The 18,228-nt window shown below is 26.3% G+C and overlaps 1 protein-coding gene and 1 non-coding gene across 2 annotated transcripts; one reads left to right on the top strand and one right to left on the bottom strand.

The window, feature by feature from the left end:
- Nucleotides 1–5,216: 5,216 nt before the first annotated feature.
- Nucleotides 5,217–5,289, bottom strand: TRNAK-CUU. Its single transcript has one exon. It is a non-coding gene; the product is annotated as a tRNA-Lys (tRNA).
- Nucleotides 5,290–5,320: 31 nt separating this feature from the next.
- Nucleotides 5,321–9,643, top strand: LOC114162317 (uncharacterized methyltransferase At1g78140, chloroplastic). The gene is made up of 8 exons (XM_028046163.1): nucleotides 5,321–5,610; nucleotides 5,705–5,808; nucleotides 5,907–6,047; nucleotides 6,318–6,402; nucleotides 7,724–7,917; nucleotides 8,047–8,158; nucleotides 8,542–8,649; nucleotides 9,196–9,643. The coding sequence occupies exons 1-8, from the start codon at nucleotides 5,437–5,439 to the stop codon at nucleotides 9,334–9,336; spliced, it is 1,059 nt and encodes a 352-aa protein (XP_027901964.1). The 5' UTR covers nucleotides 5,321–5,436; the 3' UTR covers nucleotides 9,337–9,643.
- Nucleotides 9,644–18,228: the final 8,585 nt, after the last annotated feature.

Below are 18,228 nucleotides of genomic sequence, written 5' to 3'. Positions count from 1 at the left end.
AATAATAATAATAATAATAATAATAATAATAATAATAATAATAATAATAATAACGAAATACATAAATAAATAATATTAAACTTTGAGATTTCACTTAAAAAAATATAAGGTCCAATTCCAAGTTCTAATGTCTCATTGAAAAATTATTTTGGAATTGAATATCTGGTAAATAAGAATACCTAAAGCGATGTTGTCAATTTTCCCACTTTTTCAAATTTTTAATAGCTTATATATTCTCTCCTTTAGAAATATATTTAACATTACTATTCTTTAAAACATATAATAATATTTATTTCCTGAATCCGAGCAACCATATATGTGGCCAGAACTTGGGTTATTTCCAACTAATAACACCAAACCGAATGATTATATATCAATCCTTTGACCTCCATCCATTTATGAGGTGTATATAATTTGGTGCCATCTAAGAAAAATAGGAAAAACAATATTCACAAAAAAATTAAACCAACCAAAATCCAATTTCTTAGACTTAATTTTAAAATTGACACAAAATTATGTATTACACATTGAAAGCATTAGTAGTAGTATCATTTTAGGGCGAAGGAAAGATGGAACAGAAAGAAACCATGCGTGAAAAAATATGGCATCATGTCCCACACTTTAGTGCAAACCTAACTTGAAGCACACCTAACCAACACAATGGAAAGGACGATTCCTTAAAGAGGCCATAAGGTGAGTCTTCTACTAGGTTTTTATCACTCTTCATTTCCCTCCACCATCTACCCCAATTAAAATAATACTTAAAATTCTCATTTATATGTTACCATATTGTGATGATATTCGATAAGCAATTAAGAAAAGAACACGAGCACGAGTCTTAAAATAAAGTAAAGATGTCATCAATATAGTATTGTAGCATGTGAAGTTATGGTCAACTCGAAGCAATAGTTGGAATTTCCTATGACCAGGGAGCATAGAAATTCTATTTAATTTGTTACTCTGACTTCAAAATTTGAATTTTTACTAGTATTGTCAACCCGATTCACCATATTTAAATATAGGATTAAATATGTTGGTTCTCCCTTAATTTTAAGTAAATTTTAGAACTAGTTAATCTTGAAATTTTGGACCAATTTAGTCTTTAATATTTTAAAATATGTAGATTTAGTCATTTTAATCAAAATTTGGTAGATTTATTTGATGTTTCGTACACAATTCATGGTTGTATTTAAGTTGTTTATACTGTTTGACACATTTTTGCTTTAATGTTAAGTCAAATACTATTATGAAACGCGTTTGAAATGTCAAATAAACTTAACAAAATTTGATTAAAATGATTAAATCTACACATTTTAAAAAATGAATGACTAAATTAATTCAAAATTTTGAAATAAATTAATTATAAAATATACTAAAGTGACAAAAACATATTTAATGTTTAAATCTACATGAGAGGAAAGTGTGCAAATCGTATATTTAAATCCACCGCATACAACTATATCAAAATGAAGTTGAATTATCGAACTTAAATATTAAAACAGTTAGATATTGCTAGTTGCTTGTGGTCCTCGATGCTTTAATTCATAGGAGTATCATCCTAATCTATAATTCAATTTTCGTTTTTAATATATAGTATTGCTTAATTGTCATGCATGGGTTGCACTCATCTCAATCGTAGTACAGCGAAGAGACTGAGATGGGGGTAGGTTTAATATAATAAGGCAACAGACGGATAAAAGTATACAACTAGTTGAGTTTTTGTTGCTAATTTGTTTATTGGGAATTGTACGTATTTTTAATTTATATGCATATTTATATAATATAAGCAAAATAGAAAAGTTATTAGTTAATAAATTAATAAAAGAATATCTAGAAAACAGAACATGTATTTTATGAGTTAACGTGAGAATATCATAAAAATTCAATAGTTTTGTTTGTTAATTATCTCAACATTCATTCTTGATTTTGAAATTACAAATTTTGATTTTTTTTTTTGTAAAGTATTCAAATATTAGTGTATTTGACTCTTTATTTTCGAGTATGTTAACTTATGTTTTTGTTTAAAATTTTATCTCAACAATGTTTATTTTTTACTACGAAATACTGAATCATTAATAATTGGAATTGGGGTTTGGTGTTGTGGATAAAAATTTGATATAATCCTTTTGAAATGGCATTATATTATTTTGATGTATTAATCCATGTTTCATATTTATATCGAGTGTACGAAGATATTATAAACAATTTAAATTTTACTTTAAAATACATTTAAAATACTAAAAATATTTAAAAAAATAGATTAAAATGATTATATATATATTTTTTATTTTAAAATTTTAAAACAAAATTATTCTAATTTAAAAACTAAAAACATAATTAATGTTTAATTCTCTCGCAACTAACATAATTGTTTTGGAAGTAATTCTATTTTTTTTATAATTCTCATAAAAATAGCTTAAAGTATTTTTTGTTGTGATATTTTTATCTGAACCACTCTTAAGTATATAAGTAACAAAAAAAACATTATATTCTTGCCTCCCAAATATATAATATTTTAATGACAGAAATTACTCTTGAATAGAGATGGCAAATAAACCCGTCCCCGTGGGTATTGTCCGAACCCGTCCCCGTTTTGACGGAGAATCCCCGCATTGACTGGGTATGGGTATGGGTATGGGGAATCCCCGACTTTTTCAGTTGGGTATGGGGATGGGTATGGGGATGTACATATACCCGCCATAATACCCGTCCCCGCCATATCTCCATTCTCGTTTAAATTATTAAAATATTCACAATTAATCAAGTAACTCCTATATATATATATATATATTTTTTTTCTATTGTTTTTTCTTTTAATTATTTCATTTGTCATGAAAGTCATTCTCATCTCCAATATATTTTTTATCTTATCATAACCTTTATGTAATTATGTTAAAATGATGTATGTTAATAAAAAAAATATTATGCCTCACATTTGAATATTTATATTATTTTTTAATATTTTTATTTATTATAAATTTTCCTTTCACATGAGAATGTTTATACTCTCAATTTAAGGTAATATAAAAAAAATTCTTTACTTATTATTATTATTATTATTAATTTTTATTTAATTTGAAGAACTCTTTTGTTTCATTAAAATAATTTTTGTTATTTTTCAACCATTAAGTATACATGTTGATATTTGAAAAGTTTTCTTAGTTCTCTAAGATATTTTTCGTCTTATCATACCTTAGTTATACATTTGATTTTCTTTGTGTGATTTTTTCGATAGTCTCTCAAATTATTTCTAAAACACACATTTGTTAGTTTTTTAATATTTTTATTTATTGTTTTTATTTTTATCATGTAGAATAATATTTCGATATATTCTATCTAATTATTTTTTATTTTATAACTCATTATTAATCATAATGTAATTTTTTCACTTTAAATTCTGTTTGAAGTGGTTAAAATTATATATATATATATATATATATAATGATATTTAGGAATAATATATGATAATTCACTACAAAAAAAACATGAAATGGTGACTGATTTAGTTAGTAACCCATATCAGTCATTATTTTTCGTCATTGGTGGTAGTAGTTGATTTATTGTCTGAATCAATGACTAAATTAGTGACTGATTCAATGATCGAATCGATACTTGATTTAGTGACCAATTTAATTACTAATTTATTTGTAATTTAATGACAAATTTTTTGGTCACTAATGATATTTCTATTTAATTTTAACCACTTCAAACGTAATTTAATAATTAGTTCTCTAAGGTATTTTTCATTTTATCATACCTTAATTATACATTTGATTTCCTTTGTGCGATTTCTTTCGATAGTCTCTCAAATTATTTCTAAAACACACATTTGTTAGTTTTTTAATATTTTTATTTATTGTTTATTTTCATCATGTAGAATAATATTTCGATATATTCTATCTAATTATTTGTTATTTTATAACTCACTATTAATCATACTGTAATTTTTTCACTTTAATTGTATAAATAACTTTTATTTACTACAATATAAAAATTTAATGTAATTGCTATGAATATTTTTTCGTCACTATCCAACATATATTGAAGTTCAAAAGATACAAAATCTATGTCAAAATTTTATTATTATGTTTATTATTTGTTCTTTGTGTCATTTTGATCAAGTGATGTATTATAACTTTTATTAATGTATAAAAAAGAGATTTATTATAATTTAAAAAAATTGAAGTAAACAAACATTTAAAATATATTTTAATTTGAATATTTGTTTTTCTTTTATTATTATGTTTTTAATTTGTTCTTTGTGTCATTTTGATCAAGTAATATATTATAACTTTTATTAGTGTATAAAAAAGAGATTCATTAGAATTTAAAAAAATTGAAGTAAACAAACATTTAAAATATATTTTAATTTGAATATTTGTTTTCCTTTTATATTTTTTTGAAATATTTTTTAATTTTATCAACTAAGTTCATCAATGTTGTAGTTTGCAAATTTAATAAATGTTTTGGTTCACATGAAATTTTATATGGTATTCTAATATAAAATGTAAACAATTATAATTTATTTTAAGGTATTTGGCATCGAAGAAAATCCTCCTAATATTGAATATTTCATAATATTATGTTTTCTTTACCGTAATTTTTTTTCTTTTATAAAAATTAATATTGAAGTAGTTAGAACACGGGTATGGGTATGGGTACGAGATTATACCCGTTACCCAGTGGGGATGGGGATGAGAAAAAAGTTTGATACCCGTTGGGTTTGGGTATGGGATGGGGATGAATTTTTTATGCGGGGATGGGTATGGGATAGCGAAACCCGTCCCCGCCCCGCCCCGTTGCCATCCCTACTCTTGAATCCCATAATATGTATTCAGCATCAAGAATTGATGATAAAGCAATTATATATGTATTTGCTTTTATTATTTTTCTCTCAAATAATATATTCTGAATAAAAAAATGTTTTGGTACCAGTTTATTTGATAAAAAATTGATGATAAACCAATTATATATGTATTCTTTTTATTATTATTCTCTCAAATAAGATATTATGAAAAAGAAAATTCGGTACCAGTTTATTTGTTATTTTTAATAAAACCAGTTTTATTTATATATAAACTAACGTATTTATAAAATAAGGAAAACAAAAATTATCAATTAATAAATTGAGAAAGATAATGTGTAAAAAAAGGTTACATTAAAAATTGCATGAAGAAAAGAAACAAATAAAATAAAAATTGTATGAAAAAAAAATACGCCCACCGTGGGGCTCGAACCCACGACCACAAGGTTAAGAGCCTTGCGCTCTACCAACTGAGCTAGACGGGCAACTTGTTATAAATATGAACTCACGACCACAGATTGAAGAACCTTGCGCTCTACCAACGGTTAACTTGTTACAAAACTGAACATAAAATTCCTACACTCTGTATTGTTCTACACAATCCATTTTTTTCTGATTGCTGGTGCTGCCTAATGGCAATAGGCGGAACAGTTGCCGGTATATACACGCTTTCTCCACCACTCTCTTCCTTCATCCCCACGCGCCTGTTCTCACGCTCTCATTTCGCTGCAAAGCTTCGATGTCCTCCTTCCATTCGACTTCGAGCTTCTTCTACTGCCGTCATCGACACCGAAACCAATCCAACGGTAACGCTTCTTCTCCCTCCGATTGAATTTCCTTTTGATGCACATATTAATTTTCGTCAAAAACTTGCATGAGGAACGTAATTTTTGTGTTTAGGAATCCGTCGTAGTTGAAAAGGAAGTGAGCAATAGCAGCAACCCGTTGGCTTGTCCTGTGTGTTATGATTCCTTGACATGGACTGGTGGTTCTGGTTTGTCCGTGTGAGTTAATTTAATAATCAATTATTTGCTTCCGCTATATGTGTGAATTTGGTCGCTTCTGCTCTTTTGTATTCGTTGTGATAATTTTTTTGATGCAGAGATACAATCAGCGGGTCTAGTTTTCGATGTGGCACATGTCAGAAAAAATATGTTGGTAACCAAACGCACATTGATCTCACCGCAACAGGTGGAGCTAAGAGCTACGGTGAAACGATGCCTGCTTCCACAGAGCTTTTCAGGCATTCTAGTTCTCTGTCTTCTTTTTTTCATATGAAGTGTTTTTTTATTGTTCATGATCAATGTAGTTGTATTTGATGATCTTAGAGAATGGTTTTGTTTGCCTTTAAGTTATATTCCTACTATCTGAAGATATATATCATATGCATATGAAGATTAGTTTGTTGATAATGGCACTCTGCGACTTAAGTTAACAGTATAGTTGTTTTGCTGTCTAAATGTTGTGGAATCGATTTGCCACTTACATGCATACTGATTGTTTGTTGAATCAGGGTGCCATTGATATCATTTCTCTATGAGAGGGGCTGGCGTCAAACCTTTTCTGTGTGGGGTGGTTTTCCAGGTCCTGAGAAAGAGGTTAACTAAATGTCCCAGTTCTCAATAACAATTCCTTCTTAATGAAACCATATTATTTATTTTATTTTGTTAGAAAATATGAAAAATATCAGATGATATCTTCTTAGATTATCTAAGATGATCTCTTAAAATTTATTCTTCTTTTATATTTTATTAATTTTTTTCTTATTTAATTAAGATAATTTTAATTGTATGTATATTTGATTAGAATTAGATTTATTGGAATTTATTTTGTAGGCATATCATATCATGTATATAAAAATATCCTATAATCATGAGTGTTCAATTTATATAAAATCAACTTTGTTGTCTAATTCATACACATGCTTCCATTTGTAAGTGGTATACACAAGGTTTAAACTTAATTATTTGTGAATGGAAGCTGCACATCCTTTTCTGTAATAAAAATAAGGATTATTTAGTTTGTAAACCTTGGGTCGTTTACTTGCTTCAATGAGGAAGCAAATATATTGAGCTAAGACATTGGGCCTAATGGAGGTGCCAACAATGATAATAATGCCTTCTGTCATGTTTGGTATTGTGTTCTTGAGAACATCAATGTTAACATCATCACTGGTTTTAATCTCCTTGGAAGAGGGTGCAAAGCCTCCGTAACTTGTACAGAACTCCACAAAAGCCTTGAACTATTCAAATCCATAATGCCATCTGATTAAATGCTTCTTTTAGGGACTCTTGCTCAAGGTACACAATGAAAGTTTTGCACCATCTTCTAAAGAGGAGACTAAAACCAGTCAGAAGGCATTCGCTTCCTCATGGAGGTGAGTAAGAAATCTGATGTTCACCAGCTACACAATCCTGATTTTTTTTTTATTAGATATGTTGCTTTTATTTGCAAATTATTAAGTCAATACCTTGCATTTACAGAATTATAAATAGTCGTTATTTCTCTTGCAGCGAGATGTTCTTTCAATAGTTCTAAATAGGTCATCCCACTAGCATGTTGCAGCTTTATATTTATAAGCTAAAAGTTTGAACATATCAAACTAGGCAGAAATAATTTATCCGGATTCAATTAGCTATCCATATTCATATTAGCCAATGTGCTCACTCTTAGCTCGTGGATGTCCAGAGAGCTATATCAATCAATTTGTTTTTGTTTACCTTTGGGTGATTGGTGGAAAGAATATTAATTTAGATATGGTGCTGCAAAATATAAGATAAAATTATATGAAATACTAATGAATCTGTCTTCTATTGTCTTATGTACTTTTATATTGGAATTATCTTGTTAATGTATGACTTCTTTATGCTTGTGTGTTCTTCAACAGTTAATCACGCCTTCTACTTAATTTGTCTGCAGTTTGAATTGATGAAGGGTTTCCTAAAACCAGTATTGGAAGGAAATATAGTTGATGCTAGTTGTGCAAGTGGATTGTTTTCAAGATTATTTGCAAAAAGTCAACTGTTTTCTTTTGTTGTTGCTCTAGACTACTCAGAAAACATGTTACAGCAATGTTATGAATTCATTCAGCAGGAAGAGAACTTCCCAAAAGAGTACTCTGTTTATATTTCTAAACATAGAAATTATTATATCTAACTTTTGATTTCATAGTTCTAAGAGAACTATTTAAGCCATCTTTTATTCATATTACAATTATATTTAGTTAATATTTATTTTTTTAGGAACTTAATCTTGGTTAGAGCAGACATATCTAGGCTTCCCTTTGTTTCTAATTCTGTTGACGCTGTGCATGCTGGCGCTGCTCTACACTGTTGGCCTTCACCATTGGCAGCTGTAAGTGAATAATTATTCTCTGATTGGATTTTGCAGAAAATGTTTCATTTGTTTCAAATACCTGTGACAGTGGCTTGAGAAAAATTATAAATTCTTTAGCCATGGTTTTTGAGATGTTTACAACGTTTTTATATTAATCTGTAGTAAATGGAATCCCTTAACGTGTATGTAGTGTTGTGTCAACAACTACAAAAACATGTTTCAAAATTTTAATCATGCTAGCAGATTTAAAATATAAGCAATTTTTTCAAGGGTTACCTTAATATTATGGATAAATTACTTCTGCCGATTTATCACACAGTAGTATGCCTAGTTTAGTCAGATGGTCATGCCTTGCATCACTCTGTGACTTCACTTTCTTTCTGTGTGATCTATTTTAACAGGTGGCTGAAATAAGTCGAGTTTTACGACCTGGAGGTGTATTTGTTGCAACCACCTACATACTTGATGGTCCTTTTTCTATTATCCCATTTCGAAGTACATTACGGCAGGTATTAATTTTGAATAATGTTTTTTATACAACATTTTTTTAGACGCTTACTAATTTTCTTATCTGTGCCTCCATTATATCAACCATTTTATTCCACACTTCTTTTTCTTCTCTTTTCTGTAAAACCAATTGCATAAATCTGTTCTATGATGATAATTTCTCTAAAATTTTTTAGCTTGAGTTTTTCTCTGTAAGTGTTGGCGGGCTCCGTCTGTATTGATAAAATCAGTAAGAGTAACCAGATTTACTTTGCTTAATTGTTTTTGTTGTTTTTTTTTCCTTAATTTGAATCTGCTAGCTTCAATTCAGTTTCTCAATTATAAGAAGTCGGTGGTAATTTAGTTCCTTAATGATATGAGAAGATATCAATCTAGAGTATTACGATTGTGCGTGGAATAGTGATTTTTATTTCAGATTCCATGTCAGGGTTAAAATTTTCGTCGACTCAATCTTTTCAGGCACTAAAATGAATGTTTATTGTGTTAACTTTTACCATTTATTTTTATTTCTATAAGTTGAGTAGTGGAATATTTTTTTATCGTTTTAGAATATAAGGCAAGCATCTGGGAGCTACATCTTCCTCTCTGAACGTGAACTTGAAGATCTCTGCAGGACGTGCGGGCTGGTTGGGTTTAAATGCATTAGAAATGGGCTTTTTGTGATGATCTCTGCTAGAAAGCCCAGTTAAAAAAGTTTGAGTTTCGGGTGCTCTGTTTGCTGCCTTGAACACATTTTTGCTGAAGCCTACATATTCTTTCCATAGGCTAAGTTTTCAATCTTAAGCAGACAAAATGGTGCATGTTGATCTGATTAAATTTGTGGTTTGACTTGGTAATAAATTAGGCTTCATAATAATCAAACCATATTACACCAGATGGATTATCTGGTAAATAAAGCAAAAAGAAATATTTTTGCTGGATTAATCTCATATGTAGAGTAGGTTTACCAGTACTGTAAAAACTGTACGAATAAATTTTGGCCACCAAATTATTTTATCATAGGTTGCAGTTTTAAAATACAAAATTATAATTCAATATCATCTAAATAACTTTGTCAATAATTTTTCTTAAGGTGCCTGTAAAAAGTGAAATTTATTTAATTCTTTAGTGAAACGGAATTAGTTTTAATAAAATAAAACAATACTTAGGAGATGGAAATAAACATTCACAGAACTCCAGAGTCAATAGTCAAAAAGTAAAAGGTGTAGAACGTTTTCTAGACTGTGACGAAGTGTTTGTAAAAGATCAGTATTGAAAAAAAAAATTAAAAGTTCTCAATGTTTATAGGAAAAAACAATAAAATAAATTAATGTTTGAATAAACTTTGTTTTGAAGGAATGATTATTTATTGCCACGTGTTTTTTTCGGGCTTGTGGGCCTATCCGCGTGGTCCGCCTCACTTTCTCATCTCTACAAATTATAAAGTTTACAAAAATTATCATCTATTACATATACGACAATAAATACAAAAAATAGTAAAGATAAATTATCTATCAACGTGACTAAACATTGTTAGCCACAATACACTTATTCTTCATATTTAGGAGAAAATATAGTATTTAGTTACGAAAAGGAAATTTTGTATTTTTGTTGAAAGTTTTGAATAAGTTGTCGAGTTGGTGGAATCTGTAATTGTTGAAGTTGAATATTTAAATGAACTTTTGGTTTTATATTGATATGACTTGAATTCGTAATACAGAAAGTTTGATTTTATGTATAGTATTTTTTGATAACTTGAAGAGTTCAATTGGAATTTGAATGCATAAAGGTGAATTGAAGAAAATTTAGAAGTGGTATGAGGACAAGAAATATTTTAAATTGCTGCCAGAAAACAATTGTATTTGATCTAATTGTATTTGATATAAGTGGAAAATATATAGGTATGGGATTTGCTATATGATTAAAGTACTTAAATTTAACAATTTGATAATGTTTTATGGTGTGATTGATCTGAATATATCGTTTAGGAAAGTTAATATTAAGTTAAATAAAATTTCAATAATAATCATTGGTGCAAAGTTTCTTGGTTTAAGCATCTGGTCACTCAGGTGATGAATATGTTGTTCAAACGATAATTAACATATGAAATGTCACACCAATTATCGTTTTTGTAAGGAGTGCGAATGAGAGATGAAAATCAATATATTTTCTTCAGGAGTATTACTAAGTGCTCTCAATCTTGAAAATTTTATAAATATTTCAAATTTTATAGAAATAAAGAAAAAAAAATCTTATGTAGCAATCAAAATCAAAATTCACTGGTTTTACACATCTAAAAATATTTTTTTTAAAAGTTATAAATGTTTTTCCTATGACTTTTTAATAATGAAATAAATTACTAAACGGCGAATGTTAAGGACTTTCGTTTAAATCCTCTTTTGGTTGATAGACTTTAACTTGTATTTATGTAATTGAAGTGGTTTGGTCCAACATCTGTCTTCGTATTGCATTATCAATTAATGACAGACTTAGCATGTGACAAGGAGCCACAGAAATGGTTGATAATTACTTAGGGGAAAGTTTAGGAAAGAATTAACATATCAAGTTTTTTTTTATAATATTATTTTAAATATAATTATTAATTAAGTTTATCAATTAACACTCATAAATTTCATAGACACTATTTATTTGTTAGTGTAATTAATTTATAATTTTTTAATACATTTCAACTATAAATAAAAATTATATTAATCTCTATAAATAAATTAATTACTTCCAAAATACCGTAAAAACATAAAATTATGATATTTTATTAAGATATTTAAATTATCTTTAATAATATTAAAGAGTGTCTCTACTAATAAATACCAAAAACTTAGATAATAAATATAAAATATTCACATAGGAATAATCTCCTAACACTAAGTTAAATAAGAGGAATAATGAAAAAAAATAATAATATACTAAATGATCTAATATAGAGGTCTTCATATTTTTTGGTATTTTCTGGTTAGAACCCATTTTGATATCCACAATGAAACAGGGTAAAATTGGTGTTGCGTCACACTTATTATTTTTGCTTATTAATTTTTTTAATATATGGATGACATTCTTTTATGAATGAGGACAACGAGGAAGACAATGTTACAAGATGGATGAAATTAAGTAAATTCGATGATTCAAAAGGTTATCATTAAGATGGACAAACTCTTATTGAGTATGTGAAGTTTTTGAAAGGAAGACTTATCAATTAGAGTTGCTTAGTGGATGAGTCATCTAAATTTTTTTTAACATGAAATATTTTCAATTTCCATTTCTATTAGTGTGTTTTTTTCCGAAGGATTTCTGATGAGGCATAATAAGGTTGCAAATAAAGGTGTATTTTGAAGTTGAAAGTCGACAATGGTAATTGTATAGTCACACATTTAATCATTGATCGAAGTAGAAAAAATTCAAAATCGACAAGAAACGATCATAATAGCCTGATCACAATATTAATCACTGATCGAAGTAAATGAAATTCATAATCAACAAGAGATAATCATAATCATTTGGTCATGATCTTAGTTGTTGATCAATGTAGTTGAAATCATCAATAGACAGTCATGATCTTCCAATCAGTCTTAATTGTTTAAAGAGGTAGTTGAAAATCGATAAGAGACAATCATAATTGCTCAATCACAATCTTTATTATTAACCGAAGTAGCTGAAAATCGACAAGAAACGATTATAATCATTCAATCATGATCTTATTTGTTAATTGAAGTAATTGAAAATCGATAAGAAACGATTATAATCATTCAATCATGATCTTATTCATTAATTGAAGTAATTGAAAATCGATAAGAAGCGATCATAATCAGATGATCACGATTTTAATTGTTGAGTGAAAATAGATGAAAATTGACAAGAGACTATCAAATTGTCTCATCATAATATTAATTATTGATCAAAGTAGAAAGAGGTGGTTAAAATCAACAAGAGACAATCTTATTTCAAAGAATTTAAATTGATTTTACAATTATGAAAAAAAAAGTTATTAAGTGCCAATAAACTATTAGAAAATTTGAATATTTTTTTTGCATACGTCTATACTAAATTAAATGAGCATTGATCCCAAAGTAAAAACAAAAGAGTAATTGTTAGAGTTAGAGACGTTTTCAACTTGCATACTTGATCGTATGGGAAATCATGTTTGAAGTACACAGATTGTTAAAAGTTTGTCTTAAACCCTAAACATATATATTACCTTAAAGTAAAATTTGGAAAAAAGCTTGATGTCCTCTCCTAGGTTCAAAAGTTATTTTATCTTCTTGTCTGTCTCCACATAATCCGTACTTTATTCACCTCTTATTAATTTATATTTAATGAGTAATTATGATATTTTCATCAAGATATTTATATTACTTTTTCTCTATTAATAAATACAATGAATCTAAATAATAAATATAAAATATTTATATAAAAATAATCCATAAACATTAGATTAAATAAGAGGATAATAAAGAAAAAATATAACACATTAAATATTCTATTTTATTTTAGATGTCCCAATATTTATTAATTAGAATAAATTTACAATCAATACTGAGTGTTGGTCGATTAACATTTGTTTCGATACATTACCCTTCTTTTAGGCCGGCCACTTTTATATGGTTATAGAACGCTTTTGAATTTTATTGATCTAAGTAGATCACAAGGAAATTTCTTTCCCGAACTAGGTTCTTTTACTCTTCAAGCACAATTATCATCATCTTTTTCTGATCTTTCATGTTGTTTGATGTAAGAATCCAATTTTTTTAAGAATTAATACTTAATAATTGTTTTCTTGTTTTTCAGATTTGTATATTTATTTATAATAAATAACTTTATTAAAAATTTATATTTTTTTATAAACTCATGTCAATATAAATTTAAAAAATATATTTAATTTAATATTTATAAATTAATCAAGAATAAAAGATTTGAAGAGTAATTATAATAAATAAGATAATTTAAATATTTTTTAATTATGGTAATAGAAAAATGATCATAATAAAATATTGTAATTATTGTTATTTTGTGTAAAATTAATTTTGATAAATGTATATTAATTTGGTTAAAATAATTTATGTTATTTTTTTTAGATAATAAGTTAGAAAAATAAAATAAAATAATATTATGATTGTAGTGAAAATATTTGAAAATAAATTTAATGTGAAGTTAAAAGTTAGTAATATGAATGTAAAATATTTATGTTTATTTTCCGATCCTCTCTCTCTCATATATATATATATATATATATATATATATATATATATATATATATATATATATATATATATATATATATATATATATGTTTATGGGAGATATAAGACAAATTACATTTCTTATGACTTCAGTTTACTGTTTTAGTTTAATTATGATAATAATGTAAAAATATAATTTTTAAAATTATGTTTACAAAAATAATTAATACTGAAATTTTTTTAAATTGTTATAAAAAATTTAAAAAGTAATTATTAATTTTAAATATTTTTATTAAATGTTTCTATAAATATTTTTGATTAAAATATGTTATTTTAATTTATTCATTTTAATATTTTTTCTAAAATAAATCTAACTCATCTAATTATAATTTAAATTATTTTTAAAATCAAGAACAATTTGACAATCTTGTTTTTATTTTCATTAAACTTAATTTTTAATCCATCACATCCTTAAATCATTCACAAACTTTCATACAAACTTTACTTCTAAATCCACTTAAATCCCTTACATTGTGTTCTTTTGGGTGGATGTGTACTATTCACAAGGAATGGGAAGCGATGATTAGGAGTGAGTAGTGTGTTCTTTTGGAGGTGATACAAGGTGATGAAAGGAGATGATTAGGAGAATTCACTGAAAATTTAATCTCATGATCTAGGATGAGATTAGACGGTGACACATTTGGATTTACCAAATTACCCTTCATTACTTAATTTTTGCTACATGTGATTTAGTTGTTAAAATCAACACACATGATTTCAATTCACTTTTTTAATTACATGTTAACTATAATAATAATAATTTATTATGGTTATAATAAAAATTTATTACTTCTAAAATTACTATTAAAAGAAAAATGTAGTTTCTATGTAAATAAATTATTTTTCATCTTATATATTAAATTTATTTTTCATACAAAATATATTGTATTATTCATTTCTTTATAAATAATTTTTTTATATTTTCAATCATTCAATACAATTTATAAAATAATTTTAAATTATTTATATGTAATTTTATATTACGTATAACAATAGAGACATTTTTTGTAATCTAGTTTTTTTTTTCTATTAAATTTTTTTTTAATATGTCATATCAGTCAATTCAGTTACAAACTCTTAAAAATTTCACTCTCTAATCCACTCTAAAATTACCTAAGGGTATGTTCACTTGGTAGAATAGATTTAAGAAAGTGTGAAGATGAATTTGTGTTGATTTGAGTGGATGAATATATGTGTTTTTTTTGAGTGAATTTAGAGGATGAAAAGAGTGGATTTGAAGATGAATTTTGTGAAAATTACTGAGTGATTTGATTGATATAATAGATTAAAAAAAGTTTTAATAGATAAAAATTTAAAAATTACTAAAATATCCTTGATGGTAAAAATAAAATAAAATGATAATTAGATGAATTAAAAATATTAAAATTTAACAATATAGTAATTAGCATTAATTATTATACATATTTATATATATTTATATTATTATTAATTAATTATAAAAATTATTATACATATTATTATATACAAATATATTATTAGTTACTACATATATTATTAATTATTATATATATATATACATAAATATATTATTAATTATTATTATATATATTATTATTTATTATTATATATAATAAATTAATAATAATAAATAATATAATAGTAAAAAATAAATAATAGTAATAATAATTAATAATAGTATATTATGATTAATAATTATATAAATATAGAAAAGGCATAAAAGTAAAGTGGGTTTAAATTTGTTTAAATCTTCATATATACGAGTGGATGGATTTTAATAACAGAGAACGCGCAAATTCATCTTTGCTTTTCTGCTTGAATCATTCAATGAGAACGTGCAAAACTTTTTACATCCATTTTCGTAATTCAGTGCCTTGTTATTATCTGTTCAAACGAACATAACCTAAATCTCTTAAAAGAAACAACACCAACTTCACCATTTAATCCTTCCGATCTTTCCCTCTCCTTTTCCCTCTAATCCTTCCGTTTACTTAAAATGAAGAACACAAACTTCACCCTCTAATATGTTCAAATTCATCTTCTTCATCTCCTTAAATCAATTTTTACAAGTGAACACACCCTAAAACTTTTAATTTTGAAAAAAAAAAGGTTAGTAATAAAGGTCTAGTAAACAAAGAATGAAGAATAAGATGAATTAAGAGAATTGATTTCAATTAAATTTGGCAAATGTTGATTTATATAGTTAAAATTTTATTTATTTATTTTAACTTATTGCACACAAAAAATATTAAATTAAATTATTTTAGCCAAATAAATATACATTTATCAAATATTAATTTTACAAAAAACAACCATAATAATTGCAATGTTTTATTATGATAATTTTTCAATTATCACAATTACAATAAATTTAAATTATCTTATTTATTATATTCATTCTTCAAATTTTTATTCTCAATTAATTTATAAATATTAAATTATCTTATTTATTATATTCAATTTTCAATTTTTTATTCTCAATTAATTTATAATTATTAAATTAAATATATTTATTAAATTTGTATTAAAAAAATATGAATTTTTAATAAAGTAATTTATCATAAATAAATATATAAATCTGTAAAACTATAAAAAGATGTTGCTAATAATTCGTTCATTCAAAAACATAATTTCATATATAATCTGCAAAATTAGAAGAAGTACGATGAGAATTTAATCTTTCGAAAAAAATATTGTACTTGAACAGTGGAAGGGTCTTGAGGAAAAAATTTCATAAGTTCTACCCTGGTCAATAAAATTTAAAAGAGGTTTATAAGAATAATAAAGTTCCTTTTACCATCTCAAGGACATACACGTACTATACCAACACTACTAATCTTGTGTTCTTTTACACATATTTACTGTACATAGGAGTGTGAATGTGGGCCAGTCCAACATGTTTAGGTCAAGTCCACATAATGTAGGCTGGTTTGTCCCACATTTTAAATGTAGACTGAAATGTTTGGTCCGTCTCGCGTAACTGCAGACCTGCAGGTCAAGTCGTTTTATTTTTATTTTTTAATTTTTAAGATAAAACTTTCAATGTTCACAAAATTGGATAACTTTAAGAAATTCACAAAATTAAGCAAAGACTTTGGGAAAGTTTGATGATAAATTGATAATTTAACATTTTAATCATGTTCTTACTATGACATACACAATTTATTCTTTAAATTTTAGCACAGTAAAAAATACATAATACTTGTCTTTCTTAGTCATATAAGATTTATTTTGAAACGTTAATGGAAGAGTCTATAAAAAAAGTAACTGATATACTGTAAATTTTTATTATTTATTTATTCTTATTATTATTTTTGTTTATGCGGACTTGCAAATTCACTATCCTGGCCCGCCCCGCGTTATTTTTACAGGTCTGCGAGTTGGCCCGATGGGCCAAACTCATATTACCACCCCTAATTGTACAAATAAATTAAGAAGCAACGATTAGAGTGTAATAATCGTGTTCCTTTGCGTGCAAAGAGGAAGAGTTTGGAAGTGATGGATAACAAGATTGTTATGAAATCCCATCGCGCTATATGTGTGATGATTTGAGGGTGATCAATGATCATTTATTAAATTACCCTCATACGAATTAATATTTCATGCACAAGTATGTGCCGTGGTGTGTTGAGGAAAAAAGCACTGGGTCGATTCAACAATATTGTAGAAGGAGTGGAATCGTTATAGAGAGGATGAAATCGATTCCATATTCTTGTATAGTGTGGTTTGGAACGATTTCCTCCATCATGGATCGATTCCATGATTATGTAACATGGTTTGGAACGATTCCCTCCATCATGGATTTATTCCATGCTTCTATAATGTGGTTTGGAACGATTTTCTTGGTTTGGATCTGATTGCATGTAATTGCTTTTTTACTTCTTTTTTTATTTGTAGGAACGTGTAAATATTTAATTTATTTTCATACCAAATATATTGTATTATTTATTTATTTTTAAATAATATTTTTAAAAAAGTGTAATTGATTGAATAAAAATTGAAAAAATAATTCTAACTAATCTAAATATAATTTTATATTACTTTCAACATAAGGACAATCTAATAATCTTATTTTTATATTTATTAAATTTTTTTAATATATCACATTAGTCAAATTTTCACAAAGTTTCATAAAGTTCACTTTCAAAATCATCTCACAATCACCTTTAAATCCTTTAAAAAGAAAACAACAACTTTACCTTTAATCCACTGAATCACTTCCTATTCTTCTCCCTCAAATCAATGTTTAAAAAATAACACATCCCACAAATCTTTTCATTATAATGTATTAGTGTCGATCAGTTCACGCTACTATTCTGTTTCCCCCTTTTTATAATTAAAAATTTAGTATAGACGGGTAGAACAACACCG

The sequence above is a fragment of the Vigna unguiculata genome, chromosome 9 (assembly GCF_004118075.2).
Source record: "Vigna unguiculata cultivar IT97K-499-35 chromosome 9, ASM411807v1, whole genome shotgun sequence".
Lineage (NCBI taxonomy): Eukaryota > Viridiplantae > Streptophyta > Magnoliopsida > Fabales > Fabaceae > Vigna > Vigna unguiculata.
Note: the sequence above shows the minus strand (reverse complement) of the source record. Positions and strands in the feature narration are given on the sequence as shown.

Excerpts from the sequence above, each read along its gene's own strand:
- LOC114162317 (XM_028046163.1), top strand. The coding sequence starts at position 5,437 with ATGGCAATAGGCGGAACAGTTGCCGGTATATACACGCTTTCTCCACCA. Across the intron at positions 5,809-5,906 it reads GGTGGTTCTGGTTTGTCCGT|AGATACAATCAGCGGGTCTA; the intron begins GTGAGTTAATTT and ends TTTTTGATGCAG. Across the intron at positions 6,048-6,317 it reads GCTTCCACAGAGCTTTTCAG|GGTGCCATTGATATCATTTC; the intron begins GCATTCTAGTTC and ends TTGTTGAATCAG.